Below are 19,375 nucleotides of genomic sequence, written 5' to 3'. Positions count from 1 at the left end.
AGGGAGTAAGGGAGAGGGATGTGATGTGGGTGATGAGGTCCCAAGAGGTGGAGAGGGAGCCAGGCTTGGTGAGGCCAAGACACACAAGCTATAGAGCAGTTTGCTGGGTTTGTAACGAGAGGCAGCACTAAGGTGCCTGGCCAGTGGGATGGTTGGGGATGAAGCCCCAGATCAATGGGCCCCACCTTTGACCCTCTTGGCTGGCCAGTGAGAGTGGCTGTCCTTGGACTCCCAGGTGCAGATTTCTGATGGACTTTTCTGGTTTGGGTGGGTGGGTAGGGGGGGCATTTGGGAATTGGTACTAGCAGAGGACTGATTAAGAGGAGGAGGCAAATGAAGGGAATCCCAGAGTCCCCAGACAAGAGGGCTGGCTGAGCCTCACATGTCAAGGCCATCAAGCAGACCTAAATGCCACAGCTCTTCCAATGCAGGCATTATGATATTAACAACTGAGCCGCCTGCTCCATGGATGGCAGGGAGCCCTGGGTGGGAGCATCTGGGGCTGTGAGCCACTCGGGGTCCCTGACAGATGTGCTGGGCCCCCACTCCCATGCCAGCTGCAGACAAGGCCCGTCCTTTTCTTCCCCTTAGACAAGGATTGATGAGGATCTGGGAGAGCACTCAGACAGGCAAGGAAAGGCTGTGAACCCCTTCCAGGCCTGCAATTTATCTTGGGTACAGCCTTCACAGCTCCTCTCACAGCCTGTATGGTGCGCTGACCTGGCACATCAATCTCACCGAATCAAATAATAATAATTTGAAAAAGGGAGCTGGACGGCAGCCAGGGAGGCATTAGTAACTGTCGCTCACACCTCGGAGGCGCAGGGAAGGTGTACCGGCTGCAGTCCTGGCCTTCACCCCCAGGAGTGCCCATGGAGGGGAAAGCAAGGAAGGAAGGAGGGAGTGAAGGAGGAAGGTAGAAAGGAAGGAAGTGAGGGAGGGAGGGGACTCTGGCTGGATATGGGGGAATTAAATGGAGATGGTGTAGGGAACTTGTTTCTGGAATCAACTCTGAGGAATGTCCTTAACTCAGGGAATTCTTGTGGGAATCAGGACAGAGGAGGGGCCCTGGAGTCAAGTTCAAGTCCCTGTCAAGCCACTTACAAGCTGTGTGACTTTGGGCTGTTTTCTTAACCTCTCCCTGCTCTTGTTTCTCCTTCTAGGAATGGAAAGCAGCTCAGCTCCCACAGAAAAACAATGTGAGAGTTCCCCAAAGGGTTAAACAGAACGACTTGAGAACTATCCACTCCCAGCTATTTACCAAGAAATCTGTGTTCAGGCAAGGACTTGCAGACAGATATTTACAGTAGCAGAGTAGCCAAAAAAGTGGAAACAGTCCAAACGCCTAGCCATGGATAAATGGCTAAGCTGACGGTGGCTGGCAGGTGCCACTGGCGGTGGCTCCATGTATTCCATGCACTGACATCAGCTCTGCCCTTGCTCGGATGACACCCTGAATCCCCTGCAGGATCAGCACCAGCGGGACTACGGGTAGCCACAAGCAGATCTTACCTTAGACTTGACTTTCAGGATGATCTTGGGCAAGGCCACAATCAGGCACTTGAGGGCGATGGTAATGTATTTCAGCACAAAGTCCGCAATCCCCACGATCCACAGCAGATCAAATAAGTCCAGCGTCTCCAGGTTGGGCTTCAGGAAGATAAGGCTGTGAGGAGGATTCAGAGAGTCATGAGCTTCTTTGAGCACCAAGGAGCCCCACAGATGTCACCTGTGGGAGCAAGCTGAACTGGGAGTCAGATACCTGTGCCTGAATCTGCTATGCACCTGCTGTGGGACCTCAGGTACGTCCCTTAACCTCGCTAAGCCTCAAGTCCCTTGAGAGTCAAGTGACAAGATTGGCTAGGAATATTGTTAAGCTCCCCTCTTGTTTCTAAGAGTCCACAACAGGATGTGCCAGAGGGAAGAGGAAGGAGAGAGGGAAACGGACACATTAGGCACTATACTAGAGCTCTTCTAAGATTTACTTACTTGAAAGTTGGGTGTTACAGAACATCAAGTCAATCTACCATCTGCAATACTGGAATCCCATATGGAGGCCGTTTCAAGTTCCAGATGCTCTACTTCCAGTTAAGCTCTTTGCTTATGTGCCTGAGTAAACAGTTAGAAGACTGGCCAATGCTTGGGCACCTGTCATCCCTCTGGGAGATCCAACTGAGTTTTGGGCTTCTAGCTTCGATGTGGCCCAGCCTTGGCTGTTGGGGCCACTTAGGGGAGAGAATCAACAGATGCAAGTTTTCTCTGTGTCTCCCTCTGTCTGATAACTCTATCCTTTAAATAAATAAATAAACCTTTCAACTGTAGTACCCTAGGAATAAACTGTTCTTAAGAGCGGTTTCTTTGAAAAGCAGAAAGGGAGAGGGAGAGAGAAACAGACACACATGCCTTCCATTGGCTGGTTCATTCTCCAAATGCCTCACAATAGCTGGGGCTGAGCCAACCTGAAATCTGGAACCAGGAACTCCATCCAGGTCTCCCACATAGGTAGCAGGGGCTCAAGTCCTCGGGCCACCAACTGCTGCCTCCCATGGAAGGGCTTGTGATTGGCACGTGATTTGTCCCCAAAGGACTGGTGTCTTGGGCGCTTGCTCCTCAGCATGGTGACGGGAAGGGTGGTCCTCTCCCTGGCTTCCTGACTTGCAAAGGTGCCCACTACTGCCACGCCAGCCACTGCGAGGCCCCCTGCCACAGCCCAATCCCCGACCTCCAGAACCCTGACCTATAGGAACCTAAGGTGCTCAGCCTCTGGCATTTTGTTAGAACAGCACAGAGCTTCAGTGAAGTCTCTACCTTGCCAGACATGCGTGCGAGCAGAGAGTGAGATCATGGCCCTGGCATACAAGCACGCTCAAGACAGGTGGCGTCAGGAAGAAGCCTCCACTCTGCAGCTTTGCTCATAAGCTGCATTCTCTTTCTCCCTCTGTGCTGCCAGTCTGACTCAGCCCTGGCTTGACAGGGGCATAGAGGTCTGTGCCTGGGAATCCCATTGTGCCCAGAAAATGGCATGAGCTGGAAATCCAAGCATGGTTCTGGGAAACCCCCCCTCCCTGCTGTCTGCCCCTGGACCTGGGTGTCTCCTGCACCCCATGCTGTCCCACACATGCAGGGTATGAGTGCATGTTGATGCCTTGGAACTAGCTTTCCCAACTGCCTTTCTGAGGTGGCCTTGGGAAACACAGGAACTGCTCACTCCTCAAAGTCCATTTGCAGTGGGAGTGGATGTGATCTGAAAGCCTGAGTTCCAGCTCTGACTGGGCTCTAACTGGCCAGTCTTCCTCAGTGCCCACCAAAACATCTTCTCTCAATCTGGACACCCCTGATGGTTGCTATTCACAGTGATCACCTGCAACCGGGTGACATGTCACATTCGGTGATTTCCAGCACTCTTAAAAATGCATTTATTTATTTCACATACAAATACACAAACCCCAGAAAAGGGATGGAAGAGACTGACAGAGAAAGAACCCCCACTAATTAATTTATTTCACAAATGCCCACAAAGACCAGGGCTGGGCAAGGACCCAGCCAAGAGTGGGAAAACTCAATCTGAGTCACTCATGCAGTTGCCAGGTCTGAACTATTTGATCCACACCTGCTGCTACCCTAATCGTACGTCTGTAGGAAGCTGGATTGAAACTGGAGGTGCTGAGACTTGAGTCAGGCACTCTGGATATAAAATGTGAGTATCCTAAGTGGTAAATTTAACCACTACACCAAATGCTTACTCTCTCGAAGTTATTATCTAAGTTTATCAATATATATTAAAAAAAAAAAGGCAGGGAGAGAGAGAGATCAATTGATCTTCTATCACTGGTTTACTCCCCAAATGCTTGTAACACCTGGGGCTGGGACAGGCCAAAGCCAGAACTCAGTTCAGATCTCCAAGGGCAGGATCTACACACAGGAGCCATCATCTGCTGCCTCCCAGAGTGGGCATTAGCAGGAAGCTGGATCAGAAATGGAGGCAGGACTTGATCCAGGCACTCTGAGAGGTAATACACCAGTCCCAAGAGGCATCTTAGTGGTTGAGCCAAATGCCTGCCCCCCTCTCCTGGATTTTAAAGCAAAAAGCGACAGCTAATGAAAAGTTAAACCATGCTAAGAGCTGGACTTCAAGAGCTTTCCATGAATTAATTCGGAATGCCAAATTCCAAGAATTTCCTTGGTTCCTCTTATCTAGGCCTAGCTGATCTGCTTTTCCTAGAATTGCTTGAAGCCCTGCACGGAGCAACGCCTGGTAAATATTCTCTTTGGCTTAAACCTGCAGCCCAAATGCCCTTTTTGGCATTTTTTTCTTAGCATAGTCCTTAATCTTCATTTTAAAACAAATAAACTTAATTTTAAAAAGTCCCTTTGCTATAAATGTGTTTCGGCTTGCTGGGTGGTAGGAATATTTTTGCTAAGCTGATGATAACTCACAGTTACATGTTCATTCCATTTCTTTCTCTGCCCGCCCCCTCCTGCCACAATGCTACTCAGATCTCTTAGTAAAAAAGTCACACAACCACAGCCGAAAGCAACTGTCTAGGTTGCCCTGTACCTAGTAAGTGTTGTACAGAAAGGCAAATAGCTGGCTGGCATTCTGGGCCTGGTTCATGTCAGCTCTGTGTTAACTATACCAGTGTGCCACCAGCATAGTTGCTTAATTGTTTAACGTTAAATCTGCAGGGCAGGGGCAGCAGACTGCAACCATCTGCTTACTGGAGACCCCAGGCTTGGGTAAGGGCCACTGTGGGCTTCTAAGGAGGGTAGAGTTGCAGTCATGGGCCTCCCTGGACCAGAATGCCTCACCTGCTGGTATGTGCAAGAGCTGGGGATAGGGATAGGCAGGGTCAGGGGCCTAAACAGCTGGTAAGCTTGGCTCCCTACAATAGGCTGAAGCATCCACCATCAGAGGAGATCCACCAATGGCTTTTGGCATTGGCAAGCAGCAAGTTCTTTCATCTCATGTTGGCCTCAGAAATGTCAGAATCTCTGATCTCAGGGTCCAGGATCCATGGGTGTGGTCTGGCCCTGGCATACAGGTTGCATGACTGGACTATCTACATTGCTGACTTCAGTGCAAAATAGCCAACGACACTGTAGAGTAATGATAGAGATGCAGGGGACATAGAAATTGGCACTGAGTGGAAATTCTCTGGCCCAAGAGAGAGATCTATTAGATGAGATAGAGTTCTCAACTCAGGATAGGCAAGCCTTATGCCCCTAATAAGCAGGAAGTAACTACCGAAGATGTGATGAATCTGCCTCTTGCAGGAATCCTTAGAGTAGGAGCTGAAAATCTCTGTGGTAGGAAATGAAATGAAATGGGACAGGTAGGCAGTAACTTAGATTCACAAACTGGAAGTCACACTCCCCAGGCTATTTGTAAATCCCACCCACCTACCAATACCCCAGGAAATACTTCCCTCACCAGGGACCTGTGGGGCTATCATGAAACTACTCCGCTTTCCAAGATCATACAATGACTGGCAATAGGGAGGGACAACCTTTCTCTTCTGGCAGACACAGAATGAGAGGCCAAAATATTTCCTGCTCTCTCACGCTTCTCTTTTTGATTCTCTCCATCCTTGAACAAGTCAGATATGGATGGCCAACTGTTCTGGGTCAAATAAATTTCTCATTAAAATGGCTTTCACTTGTTTCTTTTTCATTTTCTTAATGTGGGAACTAACAAATGTCAGCTTACCTGTGTGGCTTGCATTGTATTTCTAATAGAGAGAGCTGCTCTAGGCAAGCATGTGTCCTAACAGCAGGTGGGAGCTGAAAGGTCCCATGAGACAGAGCTGCTGTATCTTTCCCAAGTGAAGGGTGTGTGCCCCAAGTCCACAAAGCTCCTCAACTCTGCTGCGCTCACCTGTTATACAGCTGCTGGGAGCTGAAGGTGTAGAGCACATACAGGGTGTTCCCCGCCAGAAAGGCCAAGATCCACAAGATGACCAGCACCGACCTCTTTTCCTAGAGACAAAGCAAGAGACATGTGGGGACACTGAGATGGAACAGTCTAGAATTTTCCCTGCTGAATCTTCAAAGCTTTGCAGGAAGCATGGCTTATGGTAATGGGAAGGGCACTGGCATCTTTCTACCCACCTGGGAACCATGAGTGGTTACAGAAAAGCGAACAAGGTGTAAACTGTTTTGCGGAATCCTCTGGAACGACTAGAAAGCACTGTGGTATGCAAAACAGATTCCAGAGCCAGAGCGCCTGGATTCCAATCCTCAGTCAACTATGGGGGAACCATCCCGCCCCAGGCAAGTGACTTACACTTCCTTTCCACATCTGTATAGAGGAGAGAACCTCACCAAGTTCAAGGAAAAATGGAATTAAAAGTATGAGTTTAGGGTAGGCATTTGGGGCACTTGGACACTCATATCATATCAAAGCGTCATATCAAAGCTTCTGGGTTTGAGTCCCCACTGAACTGATTCTGGCTTCTTGCTAGTGGGTCCCCTGGGAGGCAGCCGGCTATGGCTCGAGGCCCCGCTAGCCACACGGGAGACCTAGATTAATTTTCCAATTTCTGGCTTCAGCCTTGGCCAGCCCACATTGCTATGGGCCTTTATGGGATTGAACTAGCAGATGACAGATCTGCCTCTGTCTGCCCCTCAAATAAATAAAAGTATTTCTATTTACGTACTAACTAGTAATACTATATACTAGAAAGTATTTTTATTTATATACTAAATAAAAGCAAACGTAAAGAACAAATTTTTAAGTTTAAAAAAGGAATGAGTTTATTTTGAAACAAAAAGATATAAGCCATGCATAGGTTTTTTTTCTATTATTGTATTTTCTATATAGTAGGAAAATAACATCGCTAACACACATGCAAAAACAAACACATGCATTTAACTTCCTTTTCCGTGAGCTCTGTGAAGAACGCCTGCATCACTGACTGTCTTACAGAACTGTGAGAACTCATGTACATCAATGCTTCTTGGGAGAGTGCCAAGCATGCGACAGTGGCAGCTTACATTCACTGTCAGCACTGAGACACAAAACACTAGATAATTCTTGCTCAAGGGCACACACCCAAGCTTTGCTGTCCTCATCTGAAACTTAGGGTGTGATGAAGGTCAAATTTATACACCTAAATATTGAGCTGAGGGGTGGGCCTTTGGCGGCATGATTAAGATGCCTGCATCCCATATCAGAGGGCCTTCATCTGATTCTGATCCAGTTTCTTGTTCACACAGACCCAGCGGGGTTCCTGCTACCCATGTGGGAGATGTGGATTGAGGCCCTAGCTCCTGGCTTCAGGCTGGCCCAGCCACAGGCATTGTGGGTATGTGGGCAGGTGCCAGGGTCCGTGCAGTAGGTGTGAATGACACAAAGGTGTGAAGAGAACAGCTCCCTGCATGGCAGGGCCCAGGGAGCTTCCAGCTGTTTGGCAGGGCCCAGCGGATTTCTCTCTGACCACCTTGATGCAGTCTCACCACCCTTTTGCATGGACACTCAAGCACCCCACTAAGAATCCTGTAATCTATTGAGGCATTGTTTGCCCCTGTGAGATGGCTTTGGCAAATAATATCAGCTTGAGAGTTAATGTTACTGATAATGTCTTGGTGAGTGAGCCTTTAACTGCACACAGGAGCACAATCAAGCCCATGCTGTTTCCAGACACCTTATTGTGTACCTACCCATTGCCATAAAATCTGGCCTGGACATTTAGCATGCTTTCTGGGAAATGGCTTGATAAGAATTTTACAAACTAATGGAAATGATGGGAGTATGGGTTAAAACTGCCATGACAAAAAATATAGCTACTGGGACCCTAAAAGCTATCTTGTTACTGGGACCCTAAAAGTTATCTTGTTACTGTGACCCTAAAGGCTATCGTGTTACTGGGACCCTAAAGGCTATCCTGCTAAAGCAAAAAATATAGTTACTGTGACCTTAAGGGTTAGCCTGTCCTTGCAACTCTTTAGAACATAGAAACTGTAGTTGCTTTAGCTGCTTTCATAATTTCTAACTAGAGGAAATATAGGCTGATTTCACTAACATCACAAAGATATACTTTTGATTATTGTTTGATCACTTATGAGGTTGTAGAACCTGCAGTTGTAGAGGAACTTAATGTTTGAAACCTTTTGTCTCAGATCTTTGTTTTTTTCTCTTTTGATGTATTCCTCACATTAAGTGATGGTTAAGTTGTAGAATAAGAATTGTAGCAAGAGTGTATTACTGAATAAGATGCGTTGCCTACTGAGAAATTCTTGGCTGCAATGTTGGAATGAATAATGCCCTGTCTTAAGGTGAAACAATTTGTAGAATTATCTTTGGAAACACTCACTTGTCCATTGTAGAATTGAAACTTATATGGAGTAAACTTGGCTCATTGCTAATTACAATTCTTTCCGCCGTTATAACTCTTGCTTTACTTGTTCAGATAACAAACTGTGTGAGCTTGCTGACCTAATGGCCTTTAGTGCCAATGGCCCGTAATCCCCATACACCAAGACCCCGGACTTACTAACCCATACATAATTCAAGGTAGGGGCCTGGTTGTCACAGGTGGCGCCAAGGTTAGAGCCCAGACCTGAGGAGAGCGGATGAAGACTGGCAAACCAAGATAAGCAAGGAATGTGGGACCCTTCCTCAATCATTTCTCAAGAAGTTGTAAATTGTGCCCCCCTGAAGCTTTGTCAAAATGCCCCTAAAAGAAAACTTTGTACTGCTTCTGTATAAATAAAGCGGACAGCTTTCTTGCAATGTCCACAATCATCAAGGAATCCTAGTGGTCCGTCTCTCCTTTCTTTCTCTCTTCTTCTTTCTACACCTATCTCATGCACCCTTCTCGAGCTCCGAACTCTCGGCTGGAGCTGGACTCCGGCAGGCAGGGAAGCAGAGGGGAGCTCTTTTCCTCTAGAGCTTTGACTTTCTCTTGGCCTATCACTTCAATGAATAACCAGCGCAATACAGACTCACATCTCAGGTTTGCCCCTGGGTGGGGCCCAGCAGTAAACTCAGAGCTAGAAACTATTGTTCTCCCTTTTTCTAACACAGACACTTACACCGCCACCCTACACTGATTGTTCGCCGTTGATCTATGCTGACAGCATCAAACTCAAACTCACGCACATGACCATCAACACGCTTCACAATCCAGCCCTCTCTTTTTCCTAGCTTTCTTCCTGTTAAGAGCCCAGAAAGAAAAGCCACAGCACATTCTGTTTTCTGCAGCTTCTGGGCAAGTGAGCCTTCCTAAGAACTGTCTGGATGTGGGCGTAGCCATGGGTGTGTTCCTGCCTGTGGACCCCTCCGCTGTTGAGTGTCAAAAGCTTGTCTTTTCCTGGACCAGGAGGCTGCATTGCTGGAACAAGATGAGGTCATAACTTTCCCAGTGTAACCTTCCCTGTGGTTTCGGTAAATGCTCAATACGTGCTGTCTCCAGACACAGCCCCAGCGACCCATGCACTGTTTGGACACACATTTCTAAGGAGCGGACAAAATAAATGCATCTCCAGCCACCCATTATGCCAAGAGTGGTCAAGGTTAACGATTCTGAAAACCACCTGCAACCAACTGACTGCTCTTATCAGTGTGATTAATCCACTTGGCAGCCCTTTTACCCCGATAAATAATAGATCCCAGTTTGATTCTTCAGACTCAAAGGAATGGTGGGACAGAGAGGGACGGAGCAAAAGCCTGAGAAGACACATTCAGATGAACAAAAGGGGCAGCTCTCCAGTAGAAAGCTCTGATGCCTACACTTACAGGAGGCCATCCAGACTCTTTTCTCACAGGAAATACTCATAAGCTGGCAACACACACATGTGTCTTCATAGAGTTCAGGCCCCCAGCAGGCCTGCCCAGGGATCCAGGCATCCACTTGGCCCCTAAAATGTCCATATCGAGGTATCACTTGGATGTTGCTACACTTGTGAGAGAGGGGTAGCCTCCATCTCCTCTCTGTATGGAGTTGAACTCACCTGTTGTTTAAGAGAGCAGCAGGTGAGGATTTGTGCCAATACAAGACTAAGGGTCAAGAAGAATCTCTGGCTCTGGGTCCAACCCTGGTGCACATGGAGACTGAACTGCCATCTACGTAACACGGAGGACCAAGTGCTAGTAAGCAAGCAGCTGATGCTACATAACGGACGGCTACGAGCAGCAGTGCAAGCATGGCTCAGCTAAACACTGCCTCTAACACATACCAGGCATTGCATGAACCACCTACTATGTGCCATCTCACTAACTCCTCCAGAGTAGTCTAAGAACGGGCATGAGCACAGGTGCCCCTTCACTCACAGTACAGTGGGGTTACATGCTGATATTCCCATGCTAAGCCAGAATCACAAGTCAAAACACACCAGCTAGACCTAACCCTCTGGAGCTCCAAGCTCAGCACAGTGTCTGTACACGACAAGTTGTTTTCCTCAAGGCTGTGATGCTGACTGGGAGCTGTGCTTGCTACGGCTGCCTGGCATCCCAAAGAGGACTGGACTGGGTATCGCTAGCCCGGGGAAGGATCCCAAAGCATGTTTTCTACTGGATGCCTTTGATTATGCATAATCCTAAGGTTGCAAAATCTAAATGGATCCTCGTTAAGGCCACTGATAGCCTTGTTCCTACAGGCTAACCCATCTGAAGGCTTACAGGTGGGTAGTGGAGCTGGATTTGCATCAACAATGAGCACAGGCTCTCTACTGGCAGGTTCAACAGCTGTGACTTCAAGTGAGAAACTTAGCCTGTCTGTTCCATAATTAGGACAACAGACCCAGAGTGTGTCCCCTCCTGGTTGCTATGCTGCATCTGCAAGAGATGAGAAGGGGCTCAGTGCTGAGCTGATGGCAGACAGTGCTGCAGCCGTGTCCCTGGGGTGGCAGTGGTGGAATCGAAGTGGTCCTAACCCTCAGGAGGGGATGTGGGTGAGCCAATGGGCTGAATGTCAGGAGAGAACAGGGCTGGATTGGGGCATGTGGATGAGAGGCTAGAGAAACTGGTATGGACAGCTGCAGGGGAGTCAGAGCGCACACCCAAGGATCTGCCTGGAGTGGCAAGATGGGTGGTGTTCCCCAGGTGCCCACACTCCAATCCCTGAGGCTTGTGACTGTCAGGCCCCTGGCGTCAGAGGGAAAGAAGGTTGGCTGCATCTGAATTGAGGTTGGGAGTCAGCACTGGCAGGCCGGTATAAGCATAAGAGCCCTTACAGATGAAGTGAAGTGAGATGCAAGCATGAAGGATGTGGAAGGTTATAGAGGTGCAGCACCATTGGCCCAAAGTGACAGGAAGGAAGAGGCCAAAGCCAGAGGTGGCAAGCGACCTCTAGACCCCAGAAAAGGCCAAAAGAGACCCTTCCTCTGGGGACCTCCAGGAGGAACTTGGCCCTGAGGGACCCGGGGTGGACTTGTGACCCTCGCAATAGTGAATTGAGCCTGTAGCCAGAGACTTACCTTCAGGGAGACCTGCTCGCGGAGCGTGGAGTTGGCGTAGGCGAAGGTGCTGGCCATCCCGATGCACACAGCAATGCCTGTGGGACACAGGAGCACCCGACACTGCTATTTAGTCTCATGAGGCCCAGCCCAAGTCTGTGAGACATGATGGACAGAGTCACATCTGGGTTCCCTGGGAGGTGGCACGCTACCCACACACAAGGGAGAAGATCCTGCTTCTGGGGATTGAGTGCCTATGAAAATCACTGAGAACCCTGAGCCTTTCTGGCTGAGGGTGCAGTAAGACCACCAGGGGTGATAATTCATACCACTAGGATGGGAGCATGGACTGGGCAGGTTGTCAAGACCTGGCTTCAAACCCCAACCCTGCCACCTCCTCTCTGTGGGCCTGGGTAAGCTATTCCACCTGAGTTTCCTCACCTGTGAAACGGACAGAAGAGTAACAGTCCTTTCCTAGTGAAGGGATAATTAGAGAACGTGATCTGTAGTGGTTGGGAACAATGCTGCTTACACTTCTCACTTTCTTTTTAAAGATTTATTCATTAGGGCTAATGCTGTGGCTTAGCGAGTAAAGCTGGTGCCCACAAAGCTAACATCCCATATGGGTGCCAGTTTGAGTCCTGGTTGTTCTGTTTCTAATACAACTCATTGCTAATGCACCTGGGAAAGCAGCAAACAGCCCAGGTCCTTGGGTCCCTGCACCTAGATGAAGTTCCTGACTCTTGGCTTCGGTTCAGACCAGCTCCAGCTGTTGTAGCCATCTGGGAAATGACCCAGCAGATGGAAGATCTCTGTTACTCCTTCTCTGTGTAACTGATTTTCAAATAAACAAATCTTTAAATGTATTTATTTGAAAGGCAGACCGACAGAGAAAGAGATTTTCTAACTGCCGCTTCATGCTCCAAATGGTTACACGAGCTGTGGTCCCAGAACTTAGGTCTCACGTGAACAGTAGGGACCCAAGCACTTGAGTCATGACCTGCTATTTCCCAAAGTGTGCATCAGCAGGAAGCTGGAATAGGGAGCAGAGTGAGAACTTGAACCCAGGCACTCGATATGGGATAGTTATGCTAAGGGATGTCTTAACTGCTGTGCCAAACATTCACCATTGTTCCTACTTTCAAAAGAGAATCTGAAGTGTGTTATTTGTGATAAAGCATACACATATAGCAAAAGAACACAACACCATAAGGAAATAAAATTTAATGTTAAAGGGGGAAAAAATCCTGGCTAACAGGCAAACATGACCCAGGCAGATGGGAGAACGGAACTGAATTTTATCCCACAACTCATTTAATTGCTACTGTTTGCCAAGCTTCAATCTTGGACTGCTTCTTGAATAATGATTTTCAAATGTTGTTGTTGTTGTTGTTTTGGTAGAAAGGATTCTGTTTTCATATAATGTTCTTGGAGTTTTAATGCTATGTATACTTCAGGTATCTGAGATGTAACTATTAACCACATACTCCATGTGTAAAAAATGTATTTGTCAATCCAAGAAATAAAATGAATAATGCCATGATATTTTTTTTTTCTATTCTTTTCTTTGGTTAATAAGAGAGCAAACAAATGGTGCTAGCGTCAGGTTAAGCAGCCGCTTGCGACATGAGCATTGCAGTCATATCAGACCACTGGTTAGGGTCTGAGCTGTTCCACTTCTGAGCTAGTTCCCTGTGGGTGTGTGTGTGAGGGGGCAACAGTTGATGGCTCAGGTGCTTGGAATCCTGCCACCCCTGTGGGAATCCCAGGTGGAATTCTGGGTTCTTGTCTGTAGCCCGGCTCAGACATGGCGGTTATGGCCCTTTGGGGAATGAATTGGTGGCTAGGAGATCTCGCTCTGTCTCTTGTTTCTCCTTCTGTCACTATGTCTTTCAAATAAGTAAAATCAATCTTTCGTTCTTTTTCTTTTTTTTTTTTTTAAGCAAACAAAGAAAAACCTGCACAACTGCCAAGCACAATGACTACACTTGAGAATATAAGTCCCTTGTACATGATGGCATGGCACTTGCATGTGAACCATGCACCTTCTCTGAGCTCTGCTTTCTCTTAATGACTTATAACACCTGCTACCATGCCATTCTCTGAGTATTTTCCATCTGCACATGGTAGATTCTGGGTTCAGAGCCCATGACTGTGGCACGGGGCAGCTTGTACATCCTACTATAACCCCCATCTTACAGATGATGGGCTGAGGTTCTGTATTGTTCCCAATGTTGCAAGGCAAAGTGGGGTTAAGGCCCCAGCAGTGGGAGTTCTTGGCTATTCTGATGTTTGCTCCTGCCTCACACCAACCAAGCAGTTCAACAACTGTCTGTTACTGTCCCTCATAGACAGATGAGGAAACGGAGGATCAGAGAGGCCCAGAGATGTGCCCTAAGTCACACAGCCAGTTGGTCAGATCTGAAGCCAGGTCTTATAAAACACAGGAAGGCCCTTCCCACCCCGCCCCTTGCAGGCTGCAGCGCTCCTCCACATGGAGCCCCCAGGTCCTCACCAAGCTTATGCTGGAAGCACACTTTGGCCAAGAGGATCAGGATGAAGGGCAGGCCTTTCTGTAGCCAGCAGATCACAGCCTTGAGCTCGGACAGGGCAGGCGCCGGCGTCCCCGGCTGCTCATCAGCTGCCTCTTCTGGGTGCCCGCGGTGGTCACCACCCACGTGCTGCAGCAGGGAGCCCCCGCGGGTGCCAGTGGCATGGTGGAAGTGGTGGTGGGGCGGACGATGGTGGAAGGTGCCACCCTCGCTGCGCCCACTGCCCTCCTCGCGTGCCGTGGGCATCTGGATGAACACGTCTCCGCCGCCAGCTGCGGAGCCCAGCACCAAGCTGGCAGGGAAGGGGCTGGTGGGCAGGCCACTGGCGAGGCCGGAGAAGAGCGCAGGCGGGGAGGTGGCTTCTGCCTTCAGACTCTCGAAGACACCGCCCCCATCCACGCTCGCCTCGGAGCTGTGCGCCTGGGTGCGATTTCTGCAGGACAGGGGCCGAGAATGCGCATGTTAATTTATTTTTATTTTCTTCCTCACATGGACACAGCAGATGGGGCTGGGCTAAGCCAAAGCCAGGAGCTAGGAGCTCCATCAGGGTCTGCCAAGCGGCTGCAGCAGTCCAAGCACTTGGGATATCACCTGCTGCCCCACCCCACCAGCCAGGGTGCACACCAGCAGGAAGCTGAAGGAAGACCAAGAGTGGAACCTGAGTACTGGATAAGGGATGTGGAGTCCTGGGTAGCATCTTAACCACTGGGTCACGTGCCCACCCCTCAACTTCTTATGCTGCAGTCCTGACCCCCAGTATTTAGGAATGGGACCTCCTGTAGAGACAGGTGTTAACCCAGACAGCAACAACTAGAATGAGCTAGGGCACTCGCTTTCTAAGACAAATGTCCTGATGAAGGATGAGGACAGAGACACACAGTGAGGACCACGTGCAGTCATGGGGAAAAGTGGCACCCACAAGCCAAGAACAGAGGATTCAGAAGCAAACACCCACCACACACACACATCAGATCTTGCTTTCTGGTTCACAGAACTGAGGGAAAGAATTCCTGTGGCTCAAGTCGCCTGGTCTGCAGGAACTCGGAAGGATGGCCCTTAGCCATGATCTTCACTGAAAACTTGCTCCGTGTCAGACCCTCCTGTATGCACCTGACTTCCACTAACTCCTAAAACCCGTTCACCACCCAAGAATTAGGTACCAGCAAAATCCCCATGTTATAGGTGAAGAAAAAGAGGCACAGTGGAGACTGAGTGTTGCATGGCTAATAAAGGATGGACCAGGGTGGGGGGCGGGGATGTCAGACCCAAGCAGGCCCACTCCAGAACCTTTCTCCATGCCCACAGCACTCTTCTGACAAGGAACACAGAATTCTGCATGGTTCTAGAATATTCTCAGGAACCCAAGGACCCCATGGCTCTGAAACCTTCATGTTCAGTGACTCCCAAGTCCCCAGAAAAGCAAACCTTGGTCATAGCTGGCATTTGGTGGGCAGCACACAGGAATGGCAAGAAGAAGCCCACTCCAACTCCATCTTCTCCCTCTGCACAGCGCTTGTCCACCTGACAAATGAGGGTCAAGTCCACTCATGTCTAGAATTTCCAAGGGATCAAATTTAGAATACTTTTTGCCAGGCCCCTGGTACATCCTCAGGGTTCTCTCACACGTGGGTTTTCAGCCTTCTCCAGTCCTGAGCTTGGGCTCCGGGGCTGGACTCAGAAGAGGAACTCAAAGAGTTCTTTCAGAGAAGAGGCTGGGTTGTGCTCTCACACATGCGGCCAGTCCTTCCTTCGTTCTAAAGCACATCAGAGAGCAGACAACAGGGTACTCCTGCCAGCCCCCTGAGCCCAGCAGCCTCACACAAACCAGCCAGCCCTAAAAAGTGCACCAGCCCCTGCCCTTCCGTCTCATGAACACATGATCAAGGCTGTGGCCTCTGTCCTCTCCTCGCTGCCTTACGACGGACATGGAACATGACCCTTGTTCCTCCTGCCACCTTGGGAAAGGTGAGCAAGAAAAATCAATCCCCGTGTAAGATCACTGGCCTCCCAGTATTATGGACCCAATGTCTGTGGGCCTTCCACAGTCCCTCAGTGAAATCCGAAAACCCAACAAGACGGCATTAGGAGGCAGGGCCTTCGGGGAGTGATCAGGTCACAAGGTGCAGTCCTCATTAATGGGATAAGTGCCCAGGTACAAAACATAGTGGTGCAGCACATTGAGCTGCCACCAGAGACACCTGCATCCTGTACTGGGCGGCCTGGCTTGAGTCCCGGCTAACCCCTGAACTCCCAATTCAGCTTCCTGCCAACACTCCTAAGAGGCAGCAGGTGATGGTTCAAATACTTGGGTGCCTGTCACCCATGTGGGAGACTCTGGGCTCTGACCCGGCCACCCTGGCTGTCTGTTGTGGACATTCGGGAAGTGAACCAGCAGATGGATGATCTCTCGCAACTCGGCCTCTCCACCTTTCAAATCAATTAAAAAAAAAAAAAGCCACCAAGAGATCTCTGGCTGCTAACACCCTGTGAGGACAGGTCCTGCCAGAGCTGTCACAGTCTGCAGAGCTGTGGCAGTAATCCCTGTTGTCAGGGAAGCCCCAGGGCTGGAAGCGCTGCTGTTTGTTGTAGAACAGCAGCCTGTAAGGATGCAGGCAGCACCAGCAGTCAGAACCCCACAGGGGGCTGTCACTGCGAGAAGGTGCCCCCGGGGGGCACCTGTCACAGGGTTGGGAGAATTCACCACCACAGCAACAGCCACTGTAGGCATTTGGACCATACTGCCAGGTCGTCGCTGCGCATAGCAGCATCCACTCCCACCATCTCGTGACTTCCTTCCACGGGCCCTCACTCAGAGAGGCAGGCACTATTCAATCCAGTTTGGGGTTCCATTTTGCCACTAGACACTCACAGCCCGCAGGTAGTAAGGGAACAAGGGCATCCCTACCTTTCAGGCGGGATGTTTTCCGTGTTGCTGCTGTGGCGTCTCTGCATCTTCCTCAACACCTGAAAGCCAACACACAGGTGAGTCACGACCGTGCAACCCACCCACTGCTTACCCGGTTGCCATGGGAACCATCACTCAGGCTGACTCTGAGGGTTCCCCCATGGAGCTCACTGATGTTTCATAATCCCACCAGAATTTTCTATGTGTCACCCAGGCTTCACTCTTTCAACCGCACAAGGAAGTGTTATGCCCCCTTTCCCAGGTGAGGATGACTGACGAGACCCACGGGTGGAGAGGAACAGGCAGTGACTTGCACAACTGGACAAGGTGCACTGAGCAGTGGGCTGGGCTTGTCAGGAGACAAGCATGCTGGACTGACACTGCCCCTAACTTGCCATGGGACCTTAGACACATCAGCAATTCCACTGGTCCCTTAGGAAGGGTGGGGGAGGGGGTGGTGAGGACGTGAATTCTCATGGACAGAGTCACCTGGTTCACTGTGAGGAGCCACATGGATTTTAGAACGCCATGCTGACCATCCCCAGGGCAGACTTCGGTGCTCCCAAAGGGGATGTGACTCCTGGATCCTGGAGAAAGTAGGCCTCCCCTCCTCTTCCTCTCCAGAGAACTGCACAGGTCAGGGGAGCTTCTTGGGGTGTCCAAACCCTGGATGGCACAGACACCTGTTTAACACCCTGAACCCCATGAAGTCTGAAAACACCACTGGCTGCAATGAACAAATGCTTTCATCAGCTCAGCATCCTCTGGCCACTGCCTCTTGGCAACTCTCAAGCAGTTAGGGTCACATATTTCACTCCATCGTCAAACCATAAGATCTGACCAGGGTATGGGAGGAAATATGGTTGCATTCTCCCAATACAATCAGAACAAACAAGCTCTTACAGTCCACAGGTCCTGCCTGAAGCAGTATCATCTATTTTTGTTGTTGTTGTTATTATAAAGTCAGATATACAGAGAGAAGGAGAAAGAGAGAGGAAGATCTTCCGTCTGATGATTCACTCCCCAAGTGAGCACAACGGCCGGTGCTGCGCCAATCCAAAGCCAGAAGCCAGGAGCTCCTCCAGGTCTCCCATGCCGGTGCAGGGTCACAAGGCTTTGGGCCGTCCCCGACTGCTTTCCCAGGCCACAAGCAGGGAGCTGGATGGGAAGTGGGGCAGCTAGGATTAGAACCGGCAACTATATGGGACCCCAGGCGCTCAAGGCAAGAACTCTAGCCACCAGGCCACTGTGCTGGGCCCTACCCGTTTTCAACCTTATTTCCTTCCACGGCCCCTCTGTGCCTCCCTGTTTGTCCAGTTGGTCAGCTTGTCTCTGCTTTAGTGCTTTTGATGTCTGCGCTCTGGAAACTGCATGTCAAAAGTCACCTCCATGGGGCTGATGCGATGGCTCAATTGGCTTACCCTTCACCTTACAGCACCATTATACCATATGGGTGCTGGTTCATGTCTCAGTTTCTCCACTTCTAATCCAGGTATGGCCTGGGAAAACAGTGGAGGACGGCCCACTGGGCTCCTGCACCCAGGTGGGAGATCTGGCTGAAGCTCTTGGCTCCTTGCTTTGGGTCAGCTCAGTTCTGGCTGTTGCGGCCATTTGGAGGGATGAAACAGAAGCTGGAAGACTTCCCCTCCTCTCTCTCCTTCAGGCAGTCCTGTTGCTGTTATTAAGGTCACCGAGTAGACACACAACCCATCAGCCAAGCCTCCTTGGCTTTAGTGCTAAGACATGGGTCAGCAGCCCACTACGTCCGTACACAAAGGAAAGCTCACGAAACAGAGTTTTCCAGCATTGCTTATGGGTCAATGCTTCTCATGGCCCTGGTCCTCCTCCAACACCTGCAAATTCTGGGAGCTAACACAGCATTCCAAGGTTTCACTCCTAGTGGAAATGCTTGCTTTCCAAGGCGTTTCCCAGTCTCTGCTGGAAGCAAGCCATAGGTGAATGATTCCAAAACGGAATTCTGTGGTAAACGCTCGCACGCGGGAGGGAAGCCTGTGACAGAACCTGTCAGCCCTTATTTTCAGTCCACCCTACTAGGGAGGACCGCGCCGAGAGGGTCTGAGGCCCGCGACGTGGTCAGTCATGCATTGCTTGTTATGGGAGCAGGCAGGGGCACCGGGTACAACGCCGCAAGCGCTTTCCATTCCCACCACCAAACGCACAGGACCCAACGCTCTGGGCCTGCAAGTGCGGACCACACAGGCGAACCCGGTTTAAAAAAAACAAACAGCGGTTCTCTTTTTACCTGCCCAGACAATTTAGCAATCACAGCCGCATCATTCACGTCCAGCCAAGCCAATCCTTCGTGCGTCCCGGCCAACACGTGACTTCCGAGTGCTTCCGGTTTCTCCTCAGCTTTCTCCTGGCTGCTCCCTAGGACCGCCGCTCGGCTACTCTGGTCGCTTGGCTACACGGCCCGCCCCCTTGCTTCAGCCAATAGCAGACCGCTACTTCTCTGCAAGGAACCAATGGCAAGGGAGGAAGAGCCGCAGGGGCAGGGAGGCGG

General features: G+C 50.0%; 1 protein-coding gene across 1 annotated transcript in view; it reads right to left on the bottom strand.

Moving 5' to 3' along the window:
* Positions 1–19,283, bottom strand: part of RNFT2 (ring finger protein, transmembrane 2) — a 44,919-nt gene extending 25,636 nt beyond the window's left edge. The window contains exons 1-7 of the mRNA XM_004597773.2: positions 19,115–19,283; positions 17,341–17,517; positions 16,852–16,910; positions 13,910–14,379; positions 11,416–11,492; positions 5,876–5,976; positions 1,513–1,666 (exon numbers count right to left, since the gene is read on the bottom strand). Of these exons, the coding sequence (XP_004597830.2) occupies positions 1,513–1,666; positions 5,876–5,976; positions 11,416–11,492; positions 13,910–14,379; positions 16,852–16,910; positions 17,341–17,364 (885 nt within the window). The 5' untranslated portion in view covers positions 17,365–17,517; positions 19,115–19,283. The remainder of the gene's footprint in view (positions 1–1,512; positions 1,667–5,875; positions 5,977–11,415; positions 11,493–13,909; positions 14,380–16,851; positions 16,911–17,340; positions 17,518–19,114) is intronic.
* Between the last annotated feature and the right edge of the window lie 92 nt (positions 19,284–19,375).

Source organism: Ochotona princeps, chromosome 29 (genome assembly GCF_030435755.1).
Source record: "Ochotona princeps isolate mOchPri1 chromosome 29, mOchPri1.hap1, whole genome shotgun sequence".
Taxonomy (NCBI): domain Eukaryota; kingdom Metazoa; phylum Chordata; class Mammalia; order Lagomorpha; family Ochotonidae; genus Ochotona; species Ochotona princeps.
This window is presented reverse-complemented; position numbering and strand designations above follow the sequence as displayed.